The 25,722-nt window shown below is 32.5% G+C and overlaps 1 protein-coding gene across 1 annotated transcript in view; it reads right to left on the bottom strand.

The window, feature by feature from the left end:
- LOC101387766 (disintegrin and metalloproteinase domain-containing protein 2) overlaps positions 1 to 21,615 on the bottom strand; it is a 131,077-nt gene extending 109,462 nt beyond the window's left edge. Inside the window, exons 1-4 of the mRNA XM_004441182.3 lie at positions 21,561 to 21,615; positions 20,912 to 20,988; positions 14,495 to 14,550; positions 5,164 to 5,242 (exon numbers count right to left, since the gene is read on the bottom strand). Of these exons, the coding sequence (XP_004441239.1) occupies positions 5,164 to 5,242; positions 14,495 to 14,550; positions 20,912 to 20,988; positions 21,561 to 21,615 (267 nt within the window). The remainder of the gene's footprint in view (positions 1 to 5,163; positions 5,243 to 14,494; positions 14,551 to 20,911; positions 20,989 to 21,560) is intronic.
- Positions 21,616 to 25,722: the final 4,107 nt, after the last annotated feature.

Genomic DNA, 25,722 nt, shown 5'->3' with positions numbered 1-25,722 from the left:
AGGTAACATGCTTTGAATTCAAAGATACAAATAGAGTAAAAGTAAGAGGATGAAAAAGATATATCTTGCAAATAGCAACCGTAAGCAAATTGGAGTGACTATACTAATATTAGACAAAAGAGATTTTAAAACAAAAAATTATTACTAGAAATAGAAAACCTTTTGTAATAATAAAAGGTTCAACCCATCTGGAAGATATAACACTTGTAAACATACATGCACCAAATAACAGAGCATCAAAACATACAAAGCAAAAACAGGGAGAAATAGACAGTTCAACAATTATAGTCAAAGACATTTTCTCTTTTTCTATCTCACTTTCAATAATGGGTAGAACAACTAGGCAGAAGATCAACAAGGAAATATATGACTTGAAAACACCATGAACCAACTAAATCTAGCAGACATCTGTAAAACACTCCACCAAACAACAACAGAATAGATCTTCTTCTTGTGTGCACATGGAACATTTTCCAGGACAGACCATATGCTAGGCCATAAAAAAGCTTCAATTAATTTAAAAGTATAAAAATACTAAAAGTATGTTTTTGATAACAATGGCATAAAATTAGAAATCATTAACAGAAAAAATTTGGAGAAACTCACAAATACGTGGAAATGAACCATCACATCCCTAAACAACTCATGGGTCAAAGAAGAAATCAAATGTGAAACCAGAGCATACTTTAAGATAAATTAAAATGAAGATACACCACACTAAAACTAATGGGATGCAGCTAAAGTGGTGCTTAGAGATAAATTTTACATGTATAAATGAATATATTAAGAAAGAAGAAAGATCTCAAATAAATATCCTAACTATGCACTGGAAAAAGAACAACAAACTAAATCTAAGTCAAGCAGAAGAAAGGAAATAATAAAGATTAGAGTGAAATAAAATAAATAATAATAGATGAGCAATACAATAAATTAATGAAACCAAAAACGGTCTCTTTGAAAATATAAACAAAATTGACAAACCTTTAGCTAGATTGACTAAGAAAAAAAGAGAGAAGACTCAAATTGCTAAAATCAGAAATGACAGTAGGATCTTACTACCAACCCTACAGAAATAAAAAGGACTATAAGAGAATACTAAAAATAATTGGATGCCAAGAAATTAGATAATGTAAATAAATGGACAAATTCATAGAAAAACACAAACTACCTTCCCTATCAATAGTGCTTCTTCCAGCACCAGCATTCATGGACTCACAAAGTGCCTTATTTACTGTCATGACAGTCTGCACAGCATTGTGTCTGATACAGAAACACATTTCTGAGCAAATTAAGTGCAGCAATGGGTTTATGTACCTGAAATTAAGATGTCTCACCATATATCTAACACCATCTTGAAGCACTTGGCCTAAGTGAAAGGTAGACTAGGTTACTGAATACTCATTATACTCATTTACAATGCCAGTTGTGAGACACTACTCTAAAAGGCTGGGGTTATGTTTGAATCAGAAACCACCGTATGGCATGGTTTCCTGATTGCAATTAGGGTGTTAAAATGAGAGTGTCTTCTCTCACCATTATACTTAATAGTTTTCTTGTAGAATTTTTGCTTTCCATCCCAGTAACCTTTAGCTCCTAGTACCCAGTGGGGAATTCGTCCACCAGGAGACACAATAATAGTTTCACTAATTTGGAAGATGAAACTTCCAACCATTTTGAGCTCTTATGCCACTGAATGAACAGGCTAATCTAGTAGCTGGAGTAACTGACTCTCCATATCAAAGGCAAATTTGTAGCTTTTACCAATGGATGCAAGAAGGGCTACATCCTGAACCCAGGTGATTATTACAGCAACCAAAACAAAGTATGGTTAAGGATGCAGACCCTTAGGGAATAAAGATTTGCACCACTCTGTTAGGTAAATATCCTTAACGAGGTTCTGGTTGAGAGCAACTGAAATGGAGAATAGGTATTGGGAAAAGGAAGCCATAGATAGCTATCATGGCTTATTACAGAAATGAAGACTACAGTAGCTTTGCATATTTTCTCTTTGCTTGTTAAATGTGTATGTATGTTTTATATGCATATGCCAGCAATTTTCTTCTTCTTTTCCTTCTTCCTATTACTAGTTTATATACAAGTTGTTGGAGGTTAACTTGACAATTTAATTTAATCTCCAGTTAACATAGTATTCAGTAGAACTGTGAATTTGAGGAGAAATTAATATAGCTAGCAATAAACACAACAACTCTTGTGGGTGTGTATCTCCCCATTTTGGGGGAAGGGTGAGAATTTCTTCGCTTGTAAAAAAGATAGCTGAATCCTGTTAAATAGAAATGTAGGAGGATTTCGTTGTTTTACCAGAGTTCAAATGTGTGTAAAAGAGTGCATACAGAAGCTGAGTAGTCAAAGTGGTAGACTGTGTCAATTATTGATGTATCGCCACTCAGCTTCACATTAACCTTTTGCCTACTTTGTGCAAATGAATCTGGGCCCCTTAATTATTTCTTCCTTTGACAGGTGTCACTGAAACTTCACCAGTAAAGGTCGCTGGAGAGCATGAGCAGAGAGCTTTGCTTCCTGGTTCTAGTGTGCTAGCTTGGTAGGCTCTTACAGAGTGAACAATTTATGGCAACACCAGGATCCCTCAGTGCTTGGAGATTCTCCAGTACCCAGATCTTTCAGTGCATGGTGGTCACTAGCACCCACCAGCCAGTATTTCTTCCCATCATCTAGGTCCCCCTCCTTTTGTAGCAGAGTGGCTTTGGTAAGACATCTCCTTGTGAACAGCTTTCCTGGCTACTTTAAAGGGCAGATTTCCAGAAAGTTCCAAGGAGAAATTGTACAGCAAGATTTGTTGGAACACCACCACAGTGACGTCCTGCTATTCAGAGATCCATGGCTGTGCCCCTTCTAACAAGATTTGGATCTCAACTCTTGGATGAGGAGATTATCTTCTTTATCCCAGGCCTAGGGTTGCCAGGCTGCTTCTTGTATCTGGTATTCCTATGTTCTTGAGAGTTATTTTTACCTATTATTTTTTACTCTAATCTCTGTTATAGTTAATAATTGTTTATATTAAACTTTCCTTGTTTAAATTGCTGTGTGGTTTCTTTATGTTAATTGCGCAGACTAAAACAGTGTCTCATTTTTTTTACATATTTCATTGACATATCATCATAATGGATTATTTTGTATTTTTTTTTACTGTGGGCCCATGTAGAACTTTGTCTAAATGAATCATACTTTATGTGCTTAAGGTAAAACACCTCTACCTTTCCACCAGCTTTTGTCCACTTTCTTCCAAATGTGGTTTATATTATCCAGATTGATAACATTTCCAACTCTGGAACAATCACTTAAGTTATATCCACCTTATAAATACATTGATTGTAAAAGTTGGAAATCAATAAATAAATCATTTTTAGGTCAACATAGGATAAAATTTTCATGGAGGAGTCAAAGGGCTTATTATTATTATTATACAATATCATTCTGTAGTTTTTTTCTTATTTTTATCATTGTCATTTCTTGCAGTGTTTTCCTTTATTATGTCTTGTTCAATGATCTATCTACACTCAAAAAGAATGTGTATACTGTTGCTGTTGTATGTGATCTTTTACAAATGTTGATTAGATCAAGTTGATTGATTGTTCTGCTCAAGTCATCAACATACTTGCTGAGTTTCTTTGTACCTCATCTATCAATTTTTGAGAGCGGAACGTTTAAATTTTCAATTATAATAATATACTATCTATTTCTCTTTTAATTTCTGTCAATTTCTGCCTCCTGTAATTTGGGGTCTGTTTTTATGTGCATACGTGCAATTTTGGATTGTTATGCCATCCTGGAAATTTTACCTTTTAATCATGATGAATATGTCTCTGTTTGTCCTGAAGAGATCATAAAGTCTAAGACAATGATGAATGGCTTACACCTGTAAGCTCTACATACTGGGAACAAATTCTTTCTGTGTTTAACTGAGTGATTTGTTCCCTCATAGACGCCTTTACTTACGAAGATAATATGACTTTTAGGGATGAAAATCATTTGCAGACTTCATGAAAAACAATTTACTTGCTTTTAACTTAATTTAATAAACTTTCCTGATCTTTCCTACAGTCGAGATAGGTCTACAGCTTTGGCAAGCATAATTTATCACATGGCACCATATATTCACTACATTTTAGGCCAACATTCAACAACTTACTACATTTAGCTTATTAATAAAGCATTCTTTGCTTTGCCTTTTTAATTATATATTTATCTCTCATGGTTTCCCCCTGGGTGGTAGGAAGCAGAGTTACTGTTAGGTATGGCACAATTGTATAAAATTCAGCTGTGGGATATTGTGGCTCTCTGTATCTCTTTGTCTCTGATTCTAACTCCATGTCTCTCTCTTCTTCTCTCTCTCTCACACATATATTTGCATATATCATAACACTGTTTGATAGTATGTATTATTTATATATTTGTATAGACTACTCCATAGATGACTCACATATATTTGCCTACTCTATTGGGCAAAATTTAAAACAATATGTATTATTTCTTCTGTTAAAAACTTAGTCTCCATAAAAATGCTTTAATTTTAAAGTTCTGGTTGATTCACTGCATAGAAATCAAAAATGCAAGGAAAAAACAACAGGAATTGGTAAGGAAGGGCAAAGATGAAAAGAAACCAGCACTTCAGACACGGGTAGTCCCCGCAATTTCATGCACACTTCTCTGTTATTTTTACAACAAATTTCAGACATTATTAAATGAAGCTCCAAAAGTTTTCCAAATATATGAAAATTTAATTGATTCCTAAATGTGCATGAAATTCCATGTGTATTTATTTGATCCCCAAACATAAGACAAGTCTTTGCATTCTTTTTTTCTGCTCAGATTTCGCTTTCCTGATTTAAGTCATATTTTCTCATTTTAAGTATTTCACAGCATATTGTCTATTGCCTCAAGTACATAAGCACATACATGTACATCATCATGAAATAATAGCTTAAAAACATCACAGTCATTTGTTTTGGTTAATCATGTGTGTACTAGAGCTAACTCAAGACACATCATCAAAAGAAAATGGTTAAATTCACGCCAAAACAAAACATAACCCCAACCATCTATACTCGAGCATCATGTGGATCCTAAGTAAGGTGATTACAGAAACTCCTATAACAACGGTAAAACAGACAATAAAAATCATACCTGAAATTGTTGTTCAAGAGCTTTCATGCTTCCTGCACCATCATAACCATAAACTCTAAAATTATGAGGTAAAAAAGGTCTGTAAAATAAAGATAAAAAGTATTTAACAGAAAATTTATCTCCTAAGCTTTTACTTTGAAAAGATATTTATTTTATTATATTTATAGACAGAGAGAGAGGGGGATAAACACAGAGATTACTTGAATTTGAACACATGGATTTTGTTCTAATTTTACTCAAAAATCCTAGTCTCTAGACCTCTCTGCTCTTACTTTACTGTGCTGTTTTTTAAACACAACAGGCAAGCTTTCACCTCAGGATATTTGCATCACTTGTTGCCCCTTCCTGGGATGTTCTTCAGCAGGGCTCATTGTCTCATCTACTTCAAGTCTTTGCTTATACACAGACCTCTCAGTGAGGCTTATCATGACAAGTTTATTTAAAAAAATGCAGCTTTCCCAATTATCAAGACATAGGATTTCCAAATGGTACTTCTTCCTTTGCTCTGTGTTTTGTTAAGCATTTATCACCTTCTAACATTCCTCCTAATCCATTTATTTATTATATCATTATTAGTCTCATCTGATAACAATGTAAACTCAGAGATTTGTATCCTTTTTGCTTACTAACGCAACTCAAGCACTTAGAAGAATATTTGGAAAATAACAAATGGTCAATAAATATTGAATTAATATGACATGAATTCAAGAGATTAGATCGAGATCTCACATTAAAATATATTATTTGTAAATATGTTAACAATATGCTTAAAAGGCTCTATAAAGAAAAAGTGTGGGTGTAGGTATCCCATTTTCATTTTCCCAATAAGTATAACACAAAGATTTGTGATTGCAATAGCAGTCTGGATTTTTTATGTGTGTGTGTGAGGAAGATCAGCCCTGAGCTAATATCCATGCCAATCCTTCTCTTTTTTTGCTGAGGAAGACTGGCCCTGGTCTAACATCCGTGCCCATCTTCCTCCACATTATATGGGAGGCCGCCACAGAATGGCCTGACAAGCGGTGCATCGGTGGGCACCCTGGATCCGAACCCAGGCCACCAGGAGTGGAGTGTGCGCACTTAACCGCTACGCCATGGGGCCGGCCCTGACAGTCTGGATTTGTTGAAGCAAGAAGTCAATGAGACAAATCACAGACAAGCAGAACAAAATTTTTTGCATTCTTGTTGTCACAAAAGAGAAAATGACCCACAGGGAGGTGGGGATCCAGGGGACACACAAATTCTGAGTTGAAAGTCCAATAAGGAAATTTAGCTAGTGATATGCAGGCACTGTTTTTTGGCCAAGAAAGAAGCCAAATATATATGTTTGGCGCAAGGAGAAAGCTACAAATGGGAAGCTTAGAAACAAGCAGAACTCTTCGTGGTCATGCAGGACTGGATCGAAAATACTAAACATTTGAGGCACATCAAATATGTAGCTTCTCTCCCTGTAAAATCATTTGCCAAATTTTGAAGTTGTGCAGAGTGGCCAAGGAGCTAAACTTAAAATCTTTGAAAACTGGAGCCAATATTTTTTCAAAATTGATGACACAGAATCAGTAAGCTCTGTGTAATTCAACTACAATAAAAGCAAAGAAAAATCACACTCAAGTATTTTTTAAAAAACTGATGAAAACCAAAATAAAACCCTCAATGTATCAATAGGAAAAAGAAAGGATGTTATCTTCCAAGAAACAGCAGCAAGACCAACAGCTACCTTGTCAATAGAAATGAAGAAAGCCAGAAGAAAATAGAATGATAATTTTAAAGGACCAAAATTATTTTTAAAAACTCATCCTAGAATTTATTCCAGTAAAAAAGTTTTTAAGAATAGGGTTGAGTAGGGGCCAGCCTGGTGGCATAGCGGTTAAGGGTGCATGCTCTGCTGCTGGCGGCCCGGGGTTTGGATCCCAGGCGCACACCAATGCAGCGGTTGTCAAGCCATGCTATGGCGGCGTTCCATATAAAGTGGAGGAAGATTAGCACAGATGTTAACCCAGGGCCAGTCTTCCTCAGCAAAAAGAGGAGGATTGGCAGATGTTAGTTCCAGGCTGATCTTCCTCACCAAAAAAAAAAAAAAAAAAAAAAACTCAAGAATATGGTTGAGTAAAGATTTAACAATGAACACAAACAAATATAATCAAAAACAAGCAGACCTGTAATAGAAATATAGAGAATTTCTGAGACACACAGAAATTAACTGCAGATAAAACCAGAGATGCAGGGAAAAATGAAAAGCACCAGAATGGGTAAATTTATGGTTAAGTATAAAGGAATAATGACTGTACAAAAATGATAGTAATATCTCATTAGGGTTTAAAAGTATGCAGGATTATGATGCATGAAAAAATAATGAAAAGGTAGAAGAAGGTAAGTGGAATTAAAAGGTTTAATGATCTAACAATATAGGGTACCTGGTGAAAATAATAATGTATATTAGAGTCAATAACCTAGGGACTAATATGTAAATCTAGAGAAACTACTAAAAGAATAGTGAAAGAATGTATAACAAAATTGAATTGAGGGAAAAATGGTGTAATGTAAAATAATAGATTCATTAAAATGGAGACAATGAAAGTAAAAAGGAATATAAGCTAAAAGGTACAAAAGGAAATAACAATAAAATTATTTCAGAAATTACATGAAAAATCAAAGGATTAAGAAAGGCAAGGACATCTGAAACTGTAGAACAAGGCTGGGCATTGAGACTAACACTGTGTGCTGTTGACATAGATGAAAAAGGCTCAAGAATAAACACATACACAGAAGAGAAAAAAGAGTCCAGAAAGAGACCCCTTTATAAACAGTCATTTGATAAAGATGACATTCCAGTGCCATGAGGAATGGTTTTTTTCTTTTTCAATAGTGTGTGCTGGATGCACTGGATGCTAATATGGAAAAATGATTGAACACTGACACCTATGCTCACAAAATACATGAACATCAATTCTGGATGAATCCTAGAGCTCAATATGAAAGTGAAAACAATAAAAACCATTAGAAGAAAATGGTAGCTTGGATTCTTGGATTCATAACTGTAGGTAGACAATGATTTTTTTAAAATATGAAAAGAATAATAACTACAAAGTAAAAATCATAATTTGCATTGGATTAAAAGAAAAAATTTCAGACTCAATAAAACAAATCTAGACTGGATAAAAAATTGAAAGGGAATAATAGGAAAAGTATAGTGCACAAACACTAAACAAAACAAATTTAATGTAACTATATATACATCAGATAAATTAAAATTTAAGACAAACCATTAATAGAAAATAGTCACTTCATAATGTTAAAATTGTATTCACCAGAAAGATAAACTATTTAAAAATTTTATTTGAAATTTTTATAATTTCAAAATATATAATTCAAAATTTACAGAATACAAGGAAACTTGTCAATTTGAAAATCATTATGGAAGATTTTAATATATATATACATATTACAGAATAATAGAATAAATTAAAAAATCAGTTTGAATATGGAAGAATTTTATGTTATGATTTAAAAATAATTGCAAAATACATGCCATTTTCTATTACATATAGTACATTTACAAAAACTGAATGCACATTACACCACAAAGTAAGTCTGAACAATTATATTTTTTGTGAGGAAGGCTAGCCGTGAGCTAACATCTGTTGCCAATCTTCCTTTTTTTGCTTGAGGAAGACTGTCCCCGAGCTAACATCAGTGCCAATCTTTCTCTATTTTGTATGTGGGACGCCACCACAGTATGGCTTGATGAGTGATGTGTAGGTCCACTCTTGGGATCCAAACCTGCAAACCCCAGGCCACCAAAGTGTAGTGCATGCACTTAACTGCTGTGCCACTGGACCAGCCCCTTGGCAACTTTTAAAGGATTGAAATCAGAGAATATTCCATGATCAAAAATTATTAGAAATAATAACTAGAAAAGTGCCACATGTATTGATACTAAGAGATACAATGAAACTCATGGGCCAAAGAAGAAATGTAATATAAACTAGAACATATTTGCTAATGGTAAACTAGAGAAAGTTCTATATATCCAGTATTTAGAGGAAAAAGTTAGCCTTACACTCTTAAACTAGAAAATAATAATGATTGATGAATAATGAACTTAGAATTTATTTAAGGAAGTTATAAACAAAGATCAAAATAAACACAAAAAAATTAGAAGCAAAGCAATAATACAAAAGTCATATAATGTACACGATCGACAAAACAAAATTTAATTCATGGAAAACATTATTAAATTGACAAAGTTATTGTGAGATTTGTCAAAGAAAAAAAAGAGAATGAAATAACTAGTATTAGAATACAAGAAGGGAGCTGGCCTGATGGCATAGTGGTTAAGTTTGTGTGCTGTACTTCTGGCAGCCCAGGGTTTGCGGGTTCGGAACCTGGGAGTGGACCTACACATTGCTCATCAAGCCATGCTGTGGTGGCATCCCACATACAAAATAGAGAAAGATTGGCACAGATGTTAGCTTGGAGACAGTCTTCCTCAAGCAAAAAGATGAAGATTGGCAACAGATGTTAGCTCAGGTCCAATCTTCCTCATCAAAAAAATAAAATAGAATAAAAAAATAAAAATACAAGAGGGCAAAAGACCTCAGAAATACCAGTCTTTGAAAAAATAAGGGGACACTATGAATGACTATATACCATATATCGAAGTGTTAAATTGAATGGAGGAATACCTAGAAAAATATTATGTATAAAAACAGACTCAAGAAGTAGAAAATTTGCATAATCATAAAACTTTTAGAGAAATTAAATCAATAGTCAAAAAAGTTTCTAAACAAGGGAATTCCAGGTGAAGTTAATTTCACAAGTGAGTATTACCAAACAGTCAACATTTCAAAAACCAGGAAAAGATGGAATACTCTTCTAGTCGCTCTCCAGGGATAGAAAGTGAAAAGATAACCTGAGAAAAGACAATTATAAGCTGTAATTACAAGCTATAACCATAGCATTGACTTACAGCTGGTCTGTGGTAGACCTGTGGTTATCTCTAGGGATGCTTGGAGCCATGGAAGGACAATTTGCCAAGACAGAAATAAAATGGACTAACTAGTGATTTATAATAATCTGTTTAGAGTAAAATTCCCATAAAGGTCTGAATCAGCTGTCTATATTGCTATCAAAAATACATAGATTCTCTACATTTCTTTTAACCGGTTTTGGGTCTGTGACCAGTAGGATGGAAAAGACCTATCAGTTAACTTGAGCCTTGGGTTTCCTGAGAATGAAGCACCTCTGTGCAACTATAAGACCTCCCTAATCTTGCCCTGTGCTTTCTTCTTCCTACTTTCGCATTATATCATTTCTGAAATAAATCGTATTGATATGTAATAAATCTTTTGTGAGTCCTTTTAATTATGCAACCCAGTGTAATTTCTGCATAGACCAATCTTAACTATAATTATAGATAAAATAACCCTAAACAAAATATTAATAAATGCAATTGATTAAATAATATGCAGAAAGATAATATGTCAAAACCAAGCAGAGTTCATTCCTGAAATAAGGGTTAGTTTAATATTAGAAAGTCAATTCCAGTAACAGATTAAAACAAAATATATGATCATCAACAAATGCAGAAGAGCGTTTGATAAATTTAACATCCATTAATTATGGAAACACTTAGCAAAGAATGGAATGAATGTCTTTATGACAATCAGAATATCATACGTAATGATGAACACTGAAATATTCCTATTTGATTTAGTAAACAAGGTAATAATGCATTCTGTCTCCACTTCAATTCACTATTATACTGGTGGTTCCTTGTACCCAGCAGAATAAGACTAGGAAAATAAATAAAACTCCTATAGATTAGAAATAAAGAAATGAAACTGCCTTTATTAAATGATGAGATGATTATAAATGTACAATATTTCCAAAAACAGATTACTAGAATTCTCCAGAGAATTTAGTAAGTTTTATGGATATATATATCTAATATATAAGAATCAATTGCATTCTCATACACAGGAAACACATTTAGAACATAAAGTTTCTCAAATGTAACATTTTCAATAGCATCAAAAGTATGAAACACCTAAAGAGAAAATGTAAATAAATGTGCAAGATCTTAAAGGAGAATATCATGAAAATATATCGAGTAGTGTTAAAATCTAAATAAATGGGCAGATATACCATGTTCATACACAGAAAAGACAATATTGTAAAATGATCAATTTTTCCCAAAGTGCTGTGTAGATTCAAGGAAGTCACAATCAACGTCCCTGGACATTTCCTTGTGGAAGAGTTGATTCTAAACTATATGAAAATGAATAGCAGTAAGAAAAGCCAGAAAACCCCATGAAGAAACAGATGGAAGGACCTTATATGTAAGCTACCAAGATTTATCGTAAAGAGACAAATTGACCAACAATTGCACTAGAGAGTCCAGAAACAGATATATCCATATATATGTGCAATATGTGACCATCGTCACACAGCAGATACATACAGAAAAGAGAGAAGATTCAATCAAGTCATTGAGACATTGAGAAGTCATGAGGAAAAACTAAATTGGTCCTCTACCTCATAGCATACTGTAAAGTCAACTTCTGATAGAATAAAGACCTAAATATGAAAGGCAAAACTAAAATTATTTTAGAGGATTGTATAAGATTTAGTCATTGGCCTTGAAATAAGGAAGGATTTCTTATACAAGATACAACTATAATTTGTCACCAAGGAAAAATTCTCTTTACCAAAATACTGTAAGTGTGAAATCACAAGGCACAGAATAGAAGGTATCTGAAAAACACATCATGGACAAAAGACTTTTAGGCAAAAATTTAAAATAATGGCTAAAAATAGGACAGAAAAAGTCAGATTAGAAATGTCTTTTAAAAAGTACAAAATGTATAACATAAGTAATTCACAAAGGAGAAAATCCAGAGTGCTGATTGATATATATTTAAAAAGTACTCAAACTTATTTGCATTTAGAGAAATACACATTAAATCACACTAAGACATTAGTACATAATCAGTTATTGAAAACTTAAAACATCTACCATTATTAATAGTCAGAATATGCAATTCATAGGGGCATATAAATTGGTATAATGCTTTGGGGTAAATGTATAATAATTATGAAAATGCATATTATTTAACAGTCCAGAACTATGCTTAATTATATGTCCTAGAAAATCTTGTGCACATGTGCCAAGAATATATGTTTTCATATTTGGATATTTTTAATATCTCCACAGTAGAAAGAAAATGTCCAAAATAAGAGAATAAATTGTATAATCATGAAATTTGATACCATACAGTAATAAAAATGAATAAACTGGAATTACTTGCAACAATATTGATAAATCTCACAGACGCTATTTTGAGTGACTGAAATAAGCTGTGGAAGAATACCAACATTATGATTTATTTATTTAGAGTTCAAAAGTAACAGAAAGAGGGGCTGGCCCAGTGGTGTAGTGGTTAAATTTGCCCACTCCACTTCAGGGGCCCGGAGTTCGCTGGTTCGGATTCTGGCCGCGGACCTATGCACTGCTCATCAAGCCATGCTGAGGCAGCGACCCACATAGAAGAACTAGAAGGACATACACCTAGGAAATACCACTATGTACTGGGGCTTTGGAGAAAAAAAAGGAAAAAAAGAGGAAGATTGGCAACAGATGTTAGCTCAGGGCCAATCTTCCTTAGAAAGAAGAAAAGGGAAGGAAGAAAGGGAGGGAGGGAGGGAGGAAGGAAGGAAGGAAGGAAAGAAAGATCTATTCCTGAGTTTGGCAAGAATATCTTTGAGCGATGTGATAAAATTGATCCCGAGTGTTCTAATTTCAAGTTTGAAGGCCCTAGGGGGTTGCCAAGTTGCCATGATAAGGCACAGATTGGTGCTACTCTGCACACAGCCTAAGCCTCATAGTCTGTTGAGAGCGCAAGCGGTATCATCCTGTTCCTATACAAACTGTTGGCTAAGCCTGAAACTAACTAGCTACCAAGATACCCTGGGTAGGGGCTGCCAGGGCTTGCAGCAGATCAATAACAATGGTGACTGAAGGCTTCATGACTCCACCAGCAGGGCAACCTGGCAATACCTTATTCTGCTTCCTCCACCAACCAAGTATTATTCATCTATTTCCAGTGTTGCATATAAAAATGTAAAAACAGCAAAATCTTTGCATTTTACTTTGATTATAGATTTGGTCACATCTAAAATGTTTGATCTAAAACATTCAATTTATGGTTACTTTATTGATATTTTGCAACAATGTTTTAAATTTTTTTGAGCCAAGAGTTATTTGGCAACTTCTATTTAATTTCCAAATAGCTGGTTCTTCTTTGATTAAACATTTACAATTCTGTTCTAATTTTATTGTGCTGGTCATTGAGAATGTGGTTACTCTTCAAAAGAATTTTGTGTTCTAGTGTATAATCATTTTTATTTAAATACACTTTGCTTGTGTGAGAGAAAAGTATTAATTGTAGAGTGTGTAGTATGTGAGTTATCAATCACATCATCATTAGTGATATTGTATATTCTATACATTTTTTTCCCTAATATAAAAAAGATGAAGCTTAAGAAATGTACTACTATTATTGTATTTTAATTCAGGTCTGTGAGATTCTATCTGGATTTTCCCTATGTATTTCTTCCTTCAAGTAGTTTCTACATTTTATATGTAGAAAACATTTTCCAAACTTTGCGATATATAAAAGGATTGCAGGTATGAATTCTAGAAATGATGCAGATGTATTTCTTATTTTTGTGTTGATTTGGTAACTTCACTTGCAGGATTCTAGCTGTCATTATTTTTAGAAGTCCATTCTTATCATTTAAAAAAGGATCACCAGAATTTTGATTTTTCTTTATTCCTTAGTACGGTATGCTTGTTTTTCCCAACTTCAGTAGCTGGCATGGGATTGAGTTTGGCTAATTACAATTATAATCTAAGTCCTTAATACATTCTGATATGATAAGTAAACTATTATTTTTTAAACTGTCTTTATTCTTTCCACCCCAAAATCCCCTATGTTCTTTGAAATATAGTTGAATGTAAGGAAACTTGAAAACAAATCCTATATATGTTTTGATAAAGATAGAAAATTATCAAAATTCATCTTCCATGAAACCACGTGGATAGCCAAATAGAAATCTGGTGCTACTGGGAAGAAGGAAGATGGGAGCATACACTATGGATTCAAGTTCTAGAATATTTATTACACAGACTTAAAAGGATTTTTCAAAAAATAAAATGAGAGATAAATGAACAACCAGTAACTAGAAACATTTACAAATGAAAATAATTACATTCTGGATAATTATAAATAGAACAGAGACAGATGATGAAATAATGTAGATTACTTACTTTTGCCTTAGGTTCACAGTGTATGTTTTCCCTTCAATTACAACGTGGTAGGACACCTGGCAGGAAAGGATATTGAAAAGGAAAAGTCAGAAGAATGCTAAAAGGAAAACTATCATTTTACATCAATTATAATTACATTCTAAAGCACACTAATACAATAAAAAGAGGAAAATTTATAATTTAATACTGATTTATTTCAATGTAATGTGATATTAAAATATTGGTTTTCATATAAAAATGGATGGAAGACATGATTTGTGTAATTTGTTAATTTTTAAATTTATCCAATAAAATAGAATCTGAAAAATTGATGATTTTCATCCAATAATTGTGTTAGCTTAACAAATATTGAGGCCATTGCAAATCTTAAGCTTAAAATGGAAGAATACGAATTACTCAAGAGAAAATTTATATGGTAGAGCAAAGAATTAACAGCAGATAATGTATTATATTTGTAGATTTTATAAAATTTGTTCTAAGTTTGGATGCAATACTCGATCTATTTTATTAATATTAAGATTAAGAAAAGATGTTTAACAAATAGACAATTCAGTCTTTATAGATCAATTTGGGGAGCCTTGACATCTTTACATTATTAGGCCTTCCAATCCAGGAGCATGGGATATGTTCAATGTACTTAGGTCTTTAATTCCTCTCATTTTGTTTTATTGTCTTTGTCGAGGAGGTTTTGCTTATCTTTGTTAGATTTTGATTTTTATGTAAATTGTATCTTTTTAAAAATTTCATTTTATATTTTTGTTGTGCAGAATAGAAATACACTTGATTTTTATAGTTTGATCTTGTTTCCAGAGAATTTACTAAATTATTGTATTATTTCTAATTTCCTGTAGATTATTTTGGATTTTACTTTGTATACAATCATTTGATCTGCAAATAATGATAGTGTAATTTTTTCCTTTCCAATTATTATACCCACTTTTAATTTTTGTTGTTTTCTTTTCTTATTGCACTGGCTAGTACTTCCAGGACCATGATAAATAGAAAAAGTAATAGTGGGCATCTTTGTCTCTTTCTTGATCTCAGGAGGAAAGCTTTCAATATTTCAACTTTATGCATGATGTTTTTTTCAAAGGCATTTGAATGTCTCTATAAGCCACAATTAATTATTATTTTTAATTATTACATTTCAAATGAATAAACATGAAAGAAAATTCTATAAAATTCTTTGTCTTTAATGTTTATATCAAAAAATAAAAAAAACATTACAAGTATTTGAAAATAATTTCAAGTACTCTAAGTAATCACTCTCATGGTTAATTCCCTTTTTTACATCCCAGCTAACCAACATCTGGAATTTCATGTTTATCATTCCCATGCATATTTTTATATTTATACTAATTATGGATGTTTAAGTGATGGTTTTGTTTTGCATAAATTTTAACTTTACGTAAATGTAATCCTTCTACAAGTTATATATTTCATTGCTGGATTACACCTGCTGCTTAAAACACTGCCTCAGACATACTAAGCACTATGTAAATATTTGCTATCATCATCATCATCATCATCATCATCATCAGTACATGTAGCTTTATCATTTATTTTATTTGTGGTATAATATTCCATTTTCTAAATATAGCACATTTTATTCATCTATCCTATTAATGGATGTTTAGTTCTATTTGTTTCACTATGTTAAGCAATGATCTAATAAATAATCTTGGACACGTCTCCTTGTGCATCTTTGCTGGGTATATGTTAAATTAAACCTATGAGTGGACTTCTTTAATTTAAAGCGACATACTTTTGCAGCTTCACTTGAAATTTTAAATCTGCAAATTCGTCATACCAATGTAGACATTCACAAATAGTGAATATTATCCTTTTATTCATATCCTCTAACCATGTTGTGTTCTGTTAGATTTAACTTTTGCAATTGATGATGTAAAATAGTACTCTATTGTGTTTATTTGGCAATTCCCCGTAAATTTCTCAATCTGTGTATTTGGTTGATGTTTGTTACCCCCTCAATTTTAACACCTAGTTGTAGTTCCTAACTTTGTACATGTTTCTGTTTTGTTGTTTTTTATCTTATTGATCTGTGTGAGTTCTTGATATATTTTAGATACCCTTTGTGTTATCTGGATTGCAAATATCTTCCATGAGTCTGAAACACCTTTCACTTTGTTTATGGTAGCTATTTATTTATGTATTTAAATCTAGATATTCCTCAATCTTTTACTTAAGAATTTGTGCTTTTTTTTTTTCCTGATTCAATCCTTCCCTATTAAAGGTCCTAAAAATCTTCTATCTTACCTTCCAAATATTTAGTATTTTATTCTCAGATGTATGCACTTAAATTATCTTGAATCAATTTTGGTGTAAGATGTGGCATTAATATACAGTTTATTATTATTCCATACTGTTAATCAACTGTGCCTTCACCATTTATTAACTAGTCCATTCTCTATCCACTGATTTCAATGCTACCATTGCATCAAATAAGTTTTCATATGTGTATGGATATTTTGGAGGCACTGTATTCCTTTACATTAATTTATTTGTCTGTCCTTAAACAGTACCACATTTTATTAATTACTAAAATTTTAAAATATGTTTTGACATGAACTAAAAGGAAGTACTCTCTTGTTCTTCAAAGTAGACAATTTTTTACTTTTTACCATTCCATATAAATTTTAGAATCAACCAATTAACTGAGAAATGATAAAAAAAAATGAATCCTCAGATCATCTATCACAACATAGAATAAATAAAAATCAAGTAACACCTTGACATAGTGAAATCAGAATACCAAAGCAAAGAAAATATTTTAAACGCAGCTAGGAATAAAAGATTATCTACATGGAAATAATAAATACACTAATAGCAGACCTCTCAAAATCAACAATAGGAATGAGAAAATAGTTAAATAGAAGCTTCAATTTTCTGACTTTGAATAAATTTGCATATAGAATCATTTTCTCAAATGAAATATCCTCCAGAAATTAGGGTCAATTAGGGTCAAATTAGGGTCAAGTTAGGCCAATTTCCATGAAATTCCTTATTGGAACTATACTCAATCTATAAATTTGGTGAAAATTAACCTAAGAAAATCAGAGTATTCTTCACTGCAAACATGATCTATCTCTCCACTTTTATTAGTGGTTGTATAATATCTTTCAATAAAGCTTTACTATATACTAAAAAGGTCTTTACCTTTTAAAAAATATTTATTGGCAAGTAACTCATATTTTTGGCAAAAGTATGTGTGTATTGTGTATATATGTGTACATACTTACCAATAAATATTATTAAATATTTGTGTGTATATATATGTGTGTCTTTTATTGTGTGTATCATCCAAGTCTTTTATTCTTTCCCTCATCTTACAACTAGGTTATAATATCCAGTATAATGTTGAATAGAAAAGGCCATGATAGCCATCCTTCTTTTATTCATAATAGTCAAAGAAATTGTTCTTATATTTTACTATTAGTTTTACTATTAGTCATGAAGTATGCTGTAGCTTTGGGGATGTTTATTTTATAGGATTAACAAAGTCAGGTTATATTCTTCTATTGCTAAGATTTTTTTATCATAGATAGTATTGAACTTTGACCAATAATTTTTCTGCTTCTAATGCTATGTGTATATTCCTTTCCTCATATAATTTTTAAAAGCAACTATTCATTGATATTCCAAGATTCAATCATCTTAACAATTTAGGTTTAAGTTGCATATTGTCATTGGTCATTTTTTAATACTTTGTTATATTAGATTTGCTAATATTGTTATGTTTGCCAAATATATTCATGAGTGAATTTGTCTCAAATTTTCTTTCTTATATTGTCCTTGTTTGTCTTGGTACCAAGGTTATATTGCTTCTATAACATGTGTTGGGCAGTTTTATCTCTTTTTCTTTTCACTGAAAGAGTTTTTATGGGATTATAATTATGGCTTCCTTGAATGTTTGGTTGTATTCATCTGTAAAATAATTTAGCTTGTGCTTTTCTTAGATTTAATTGTTGTTTTTGTATTTTTGAGGAGAAAGAAAGAGACTTTTAAATACAGTTTCAAATTCTTTAAAGTCTTGGGCATTTTCATATTTCCCTGTTTCCCATGAATTTGTTTTTCTAGGAAATTGCTTATCTTCTCAAGGTTTTCAAATTTGTTGGCACATTTATTCATTGTATTATTCATTTTTTCAAATTTCTGCTCTATATTATCACTAAGTCCACGTTTTCATCCCTATTAATAGTCTTTTATACTTTTATTCTGGGTTGCCTTCAAGATTATTTTTCCCTGATAAAAATACGGCTACAGAAGCTAATTGTTGGTTACTCTTTGCTTTGTATAATTTTTCTTATTTTTGTGTTAGACCTTTCTATTTCCTTGTGATTTAGGTGTTTCTTTTATAGTTATATATTTTTAAATTCAATCTGAAATATATGTAATTTATGACACATTTAATCAATTAAATTTTTATTTAATGGTTTTTAAATTTCATTTTGATTCCTTAGTAGATTGAGACATACACACTTTCTATTCTTTGTTATAATTACAATTGTATATTCAATTTGTTTTGTTTTGAGTTATAGATATTTACTACTTTTTCACCAGCTCCTACTTTTATGTTATTCTCTGTCCCAATTTCAATTTCTACCTACAGAAGTACATTATTTACTTCTCTTGTAATCTAAAAATTAATATACCCCAATTTCTGAAGGATATTTCATTGGAGTAAATGATTCTATATGCAAATTTATTCAAAGTCAGAAAATTGAAGCTTTTATTTAACTATTTTCTCATTCCTATTGTTGATTTTGAGAGGTCTGGTATTAGTGTTTTTATTATTTCCATGTAGATAATCTTTTATTCCTAGCTGCCTTTAAGACATTTTCTTTGCTTTGGTATTCTGATTTCACTGTGTCAAGGTATTACTTGATTTTTATTTATTCTGTGTTGTGATACTTGATCTGAGGATTCATTTTTTTTATTATTATTTCTCAGTTAATTTATGTTTAATACAACCTCCTGTCCAGGCTTTTGTTTTTTCTCTCTCTTTCACGAATTCCAATGACTCTATCCTTAAGCCTCTAATTCTCTCTTCCTTTTCCCCTAGCTATGTATATGTTCCATCTGTTTAGTCTCTTCAGCAGTCTTTGGTTTACTGTCAATTCTTGATTTTTTTACTTTCATATTATATTTTTCACATCTAGAAGTTTCATTCAGTTATGTTTTTAAAAAATCTGCTAGTCTTTTTAAGGTGAATATTCTCTTCTTATGGTATATATTCTTTATTTTTTAATTATAATAATTATAAACATACACTGTCTCATATTATGTTTGTAGCATTTGTTGAATAGGTAAGTACAATAGCCTTATGGGTTTAAAAAATACTATTAATCTCTTACTATGTATCCAGTGCTGTTTTAGGCACTGGGGATAGAGACATTAACAAAAAGTCAAATTTTTTCTCTCATGAATTTGACAGTTGATGACAGGTGATTTTTTGTTATCAACTTCTCTTCTGGGAATTACTGTCATACAATCTGGTGATGACTGGTTGAAGATATTTTCCATTAAATAGATTCTATGTATATTTTCTAATATGACCAAGCAATTCCATATATTTTTGCATTAAAAAAATAAAACTTTATTAAAATATTGTGAAATGCCTCACCTCTTTTTTCTATTTAAATGATTAAATTTGAAGTTTTCATAAATATGCATTCCTTTTAAAATGATATGTTGAAATTTTTAAGATTGTAATATCTGTATTAGGGTGACAAGTGGGTAGTTGCTACAGAAATATTTGCATTCAAATTACCAAAACATTTACTACCCAACCAAGAAGAAAACTAAGTTGTGGCATTTCAAAAAACACATTTCACTTCTTTAGATATGATTCTAGATACTATTAAAAAGATACAAAACTTTCTAATTAATTAAAAAAAAACAAAAAAATAACAATACCCTGAACCAAGATGAACTAAGATGGCATGAAAAGTACAGTCTTAATGATTAACATATTTGTAGTCAAGGTGCAAAAATCATTCATATCACACTTCATTGAATCAAAGGATCTTCATCCCATATAAGGAACATATAGGGTTACTTAACAACAACAAAAAGTCCTCTAAATACACCCTGGCGAGTGAGCGAAAAGAGATTTTTTAGGTGGATCAGGTCAATGATTATTCAAGGGTACTCAAGAGGGAAACACATTTAGAAGATGGGGCTTATAGCTTTGATAATAAGCATCACTGCACCATATTGTTATGAAACATTGTTAATCTTGGTTCATTTTCAAAAGGGCTTTTCCACTTAAGAAGAATTGGATATATAAATATAAAATTCAAACAGTGTGCATGGATGAAAAATGCCGGGTTTGCTTCTTAGGAACAAAATATTCACATGATTTTTAGATGGTAAAAAATGTTAGTGCTCAATTACGTGTGATTCAACTCCTCCATTTGACGTTGACCCTATTTTCTCCGGAATTGTAATTTGCACACGTAGTCTTTCAGAATCTGCAAGGTGCAAAACTTTTATTAGAGCAACACGCATCACCTCGTAGCTTCTTTCATTATTCCCTCATCTAAATCCATAATATTCTAGATGCCGCCTCCTATTTTCACTTTTTTCAAAAACCCTCAATCACCACCTCTTTCTAGAATTACAAGACTTTTAAAAGGAAATAGGTATACTGCTTGAGAAATATTGCCCTGTGGGCAGGCTGTGGTAACCCTGAGGCAATAGGCCCAAACACTCTGAGTACAGGTACCTCAGGTCCTTTGGACCTTTCAACTAACAGTCCAGAGGGCAAAAATGCAGAGCAGCATATGAAACTTCAATCTTGAGGCATCCACTCGAGCCATGGCATTGCCTATCTTTCCTATGGTCCCAAGACGTGTGAGAAAGCCTTCTTGCATCCAGTGTGGATTCTGGTTGGGGAAGGTGGCAATCTGGGAGTGGGCTCGGGCTTATAGAGCTGAAGCCCCCACAAGAAAGCACTTTCCCAGAGATATGCAGCCTTTCAGAGCGAAACGCAGAGGAGAGCTGACATCCCCGAGAGGTCAGAGAAGGGGTTTTTTGTACTTACTATTGTCTGTCTGGAGCCCGATAAACCCGATGAGCAGAAGCAGAAAGCACAACATGGCTGGACGTCCTGGATGCCAGCCCGAATAACGGCAGTTGGCTTGGCTAGAGGGCAGTTAGGAGCGCGAGGAGGCGCAGACGACTGTGAGAGCAGAAGTGGGAGGAGAGGGTGGGTGCAGTGCGCTGTTGCACGTGGGCCGTCTTAGCCCCTAAATCAGTACAGGAGGAGGCTTACACTTCGTTTGATGCTGCTTTGAGGCTAAAAAAGAGCAGAATCACTTCCAAACGGCAGGGTTGAAGAAATAGCTAACGAACAGGAAGATTCATCTCCACTTCTTAAGTGAACTTTTAATTGATGGTTATATATATGTAGGTATATATATATTCTACAAACCATAGGCACACAGCTCAATTAATGTTCAAGTGAACAAACCAGTGTAATTAGCACCTTGATCCAGATCAAGAAATAAAACATAGAACCACCAAAGCCCCTGGATTGCCCCCTGACAGTGGTTACCTCTAACACCATAGATTGATTTTGTCTGTTTTTGAACTTTATATAAATCGAACCAATCACCATGTACTCTTTTATGTTTGAGTTCTTTTAATATGATAATTATGAGATTCATCCATGTTGCAAGTAACAATAGTTTGTTATTTCCTTGTTGGTGTATATTACACATTGAATGAATGAAACACCATCTGTTTTTCCATTTTACTCTTAACATTTGGTTCTTTTATAGTTGTGGCTATTAAAAATCATATTTGGCTATTTTATTTCTTGTGCATTCCATTTGGTAAAATATGTAGTGATTTCCATTGGCTATATTTCTAAAGTGAAGTTGCTGGATCACAGGGTATATTTTAGTAGATAATTCCAAACAGTTTTCTGGGATTGTTGTGCTAATTTGTATTCCCATCAGAAATGTATGAGAATTCCACTTCGTATCAATGCCTACACTTGTTTTTTCTTTCTGGGGTTTTTTTTTTTTTTTTTAATTTTCAATTTCATTTTAGCTGTTTTGGTGGACCTGTAGAAGTCCTGCATTTTGGTTTTCATTCGCATTTTTGTGGTTGTCAATGAACTTAAGCACAATTTTAGAGTTTATTGGCCATTTATATAGCTTCTTCAGTAAATATCTGTTTGAGACTTTGGTCCATTTACCAATTGAGTGGCCTTGTCTCTTTCTTATTATATATAGAACCTATTAATGTATTCTAGATATGATTCCTTTGTTGGATATAATGGTTACAATTATTTTCTATACTGGGGCCTGAGGTCAATGGATTTTTGTACATACACATTCATATTCAGAAGTTTACTTTTTTTACTAATTTTCTGGGATTCTCATGATATGTATCTTATCATGGATGTCAAATTTTATCAAAAGCTTTTTTCTGTATAAATTAAGGTTACATATAGTTTTCTCTATTTTCTGTGAATTTTGTGAATTAAAATTATTGATTTTCTATTGTTGAAACAAATTTGCATTCCTGCAATAAACCTATTTGGACAGGATGTATTATCTTTTTTATTTTGCTGGATTAATTTGCCAGCAGTTTGATTAGGATTTTTGCATCCATATTCGTAAGAAATATTTGCTTGTAATTTTCTTTTATTGTAATGAACTTGTCAATTTTGTATCAGAGATGTGCTAGTCTCATTAAGAAAATGGGAAATGTTATCCCTTCCTCTATTCTTTGAAAAAGTTAGTATAATGTTGTGAATATTTCTTCTTTTAATGTTTCTTAGAATTTAGAAATGGAGTGATTTGGACTTAGAATTTTCTTTGTGAGAGAGTTTTTTTTACTTATGAATCTAATTTTTTGTGTGTGTGTGTGAGGAAGACCAGCCCTGAGCTAACATCCGATGCCAATCCTCCTCTTTTTTGCTGGGGAAGACTGGCCCTGGTCTAACATCCGTGCCCATCTTCCTCTACTTTATATGGGACACTGCCACAGCATGGCATAATAAGTGATGCGTCGGTGCACGCCCGGGATCTGAACTGGTGAACCCCAGGCTGCCACAGCAGAGCACGTACACTTAACCGCTTGCACCACCAGGCCAGCCCCATGAATCTAATTTTTAAAAAGTATATTCAAATATTCTCTTTCTCCTTACGCTAGAGGAAGTTCTGTTTCTGATGGAATTTTTCCATTTCTTCTGAGTTGTTAGATGAATTGGCAAAAGTTGTTCAAGATACCCTTCCCTTCTTTATCATACTTGTAGCTCTGTAGAGTCTGTAGAGATATCCCTTTTTTTCATTCTCAATATTGATAATTTTGTGATTTTTTTTTCTTTATTCATGATCAATCGCTCTTAGAGTTTATTATTTTTATTAGCTTTTAAAAAAACTAAGTTTTGGATTTCTTTATTTTTTCCATGATGTTTGTTTGCTATTTCATTAATTTTTTTTCTACTTTGGATGTAATTTGTTCTCCTTTTTCTAGCTTCTAAGAATGGAAATTTATCTTCAGAACACAAGAATCAAAAATTCATAGAACACTAAAGAGTTATAGAAAAATCTATTATCTTACTGAATATATTAAAAGTTCTAGGTTTGTGGAAAATACAGAGAGTTCCCACATACCCTCTCCACACACACACACACAGGCTTCCCCATCATCATCATTCTGCATCAATGTGGTACATTTACTACAGTCCATAAGCCTACATTGACACGTCATCATCAACCAAAGCCATAGGTTACATTAGGGTTCACTCTCACTGTTGTACATTCTATAGGTTTTGACAAATGTATAATGACAGGTATCCACCATCCACCACCAGAATAGGTTCCCTACTCTGTACGCCACCTATTCATCCCTCTTTCCTGCCCTTTGAACCTCTGGCAATCACTGAATTTTTTTTAGTCTCCATAGTTTTGCCTTTTCCAGAATGTCATGTAGTTGGAGTCATACAATAAGTGGCCTTTTAGACAAGTTTCTTTGACTTAGTAATATGCATTTAAGGTTTCTCCATATCTTTTTCTCAAAACATTATTTTAATATTTGATTTACTTAAATAATTTCAATATAAATTTTTAAATGCTTTTTTACATTTATACAGGTAAATTCTTTCTGATTTTTTGTTTTTCTGAAAAACATTTTTTTTTTTATTTTGCCTTAACTTTTGAAGTGTATTTCTGCTGGATATAAAATTCCACACTAACAATTGTTTTATATTTTATTTATTTTTTTTGAGTATCTTAAATTTTTTTTTTTTCCAGTGATTTTTGCCTTCCATTGCTTTGAATGAAAAGTGGTCTCTGGCTTCTATTACCTCTAACATCATTCTTAATGTTGTTCCCCAGAATATTTTTTTCTCTGATTGTTTTAAAGATTTTCACTTTATCTTTGGTTACCAGCAGTTTATGATGTGCCCAGATGTGTATTTTCTTTATGTTGATCATTCTCAGGATTTGAGTTTTTCGTGTCTGTGAGTTTATATCCTTCATCCATTTTAGAAAATTCTTAGCCATTATCTCATCAAATATTATCTCTATCCAATTTTCTCTCTTCTCTCATTCTATAAGTCTGATTGTATATATGTTAGATGATTTTATATTTTCCCACATTCTCTGAAATTCTCTGCTTTTTTTCGTGGTTTTTCTGTCCATGTTTCAGTTTGAATAATTACAGTGGTAGCCTCTGCATTATGAAAATAGAATTTTTCAATTTTTACTCAGTCTATTATGGTGGGTGTGTTAGCATATTTGTTACAATGATGGTTTGAGCAATGATGGCCATCTGGTTGGTACAGGCTCACTAAAAGATTGTCTTACAATCATGACCAAGACAGTGAAAAAAGCATTTGTGATTCATTTCACTGGTCATGGTCCCAAAGAGGAGTGTGTTTAATCAGCCATTTTGTAATTTTCTAAGGAGCAGACCAAACAGCTAGGCCATTGTCAACAGCCAAGTCACAAAATATATACAACGTTTGCCAAAGGGAGTACTAACCAGAGCTAGGAGGATGACCTTGAATATATTCTTTGATATATATTTATTTATATTTTATATATATTTTACATATATATAATTTTTTGGAGGGGGCTTCAGATTTAGAAGCAAGAGTTAACAATATATTGCCTGAATCTAGGTTCCACTTTCCCCCAAGGAGCTTCATAGGATATACATATTTTTTCTAGTTATTTTGTTATCCT

This window comes from Ceratotherium simum, chromosome 28, assembly GCF_057802395.1.
Source record: "Ceratotherium simum simum isolate JZ-2026a chromosome 28, ASM5780239v1, whole genome shotgun sequence".
Taxonomy (NCBI): Eukaryota; Metazoa; Chordata; class Mammalia; order Perissodactyla; family Rhinocerotidae; genus Ceratotherium; species Ceratotherium simum.
The sequence above is the reverse complement of the archived record's forward strand: the minus strand, read 5'-3'. Positions and strand labels throughout refer to the sequence as shown.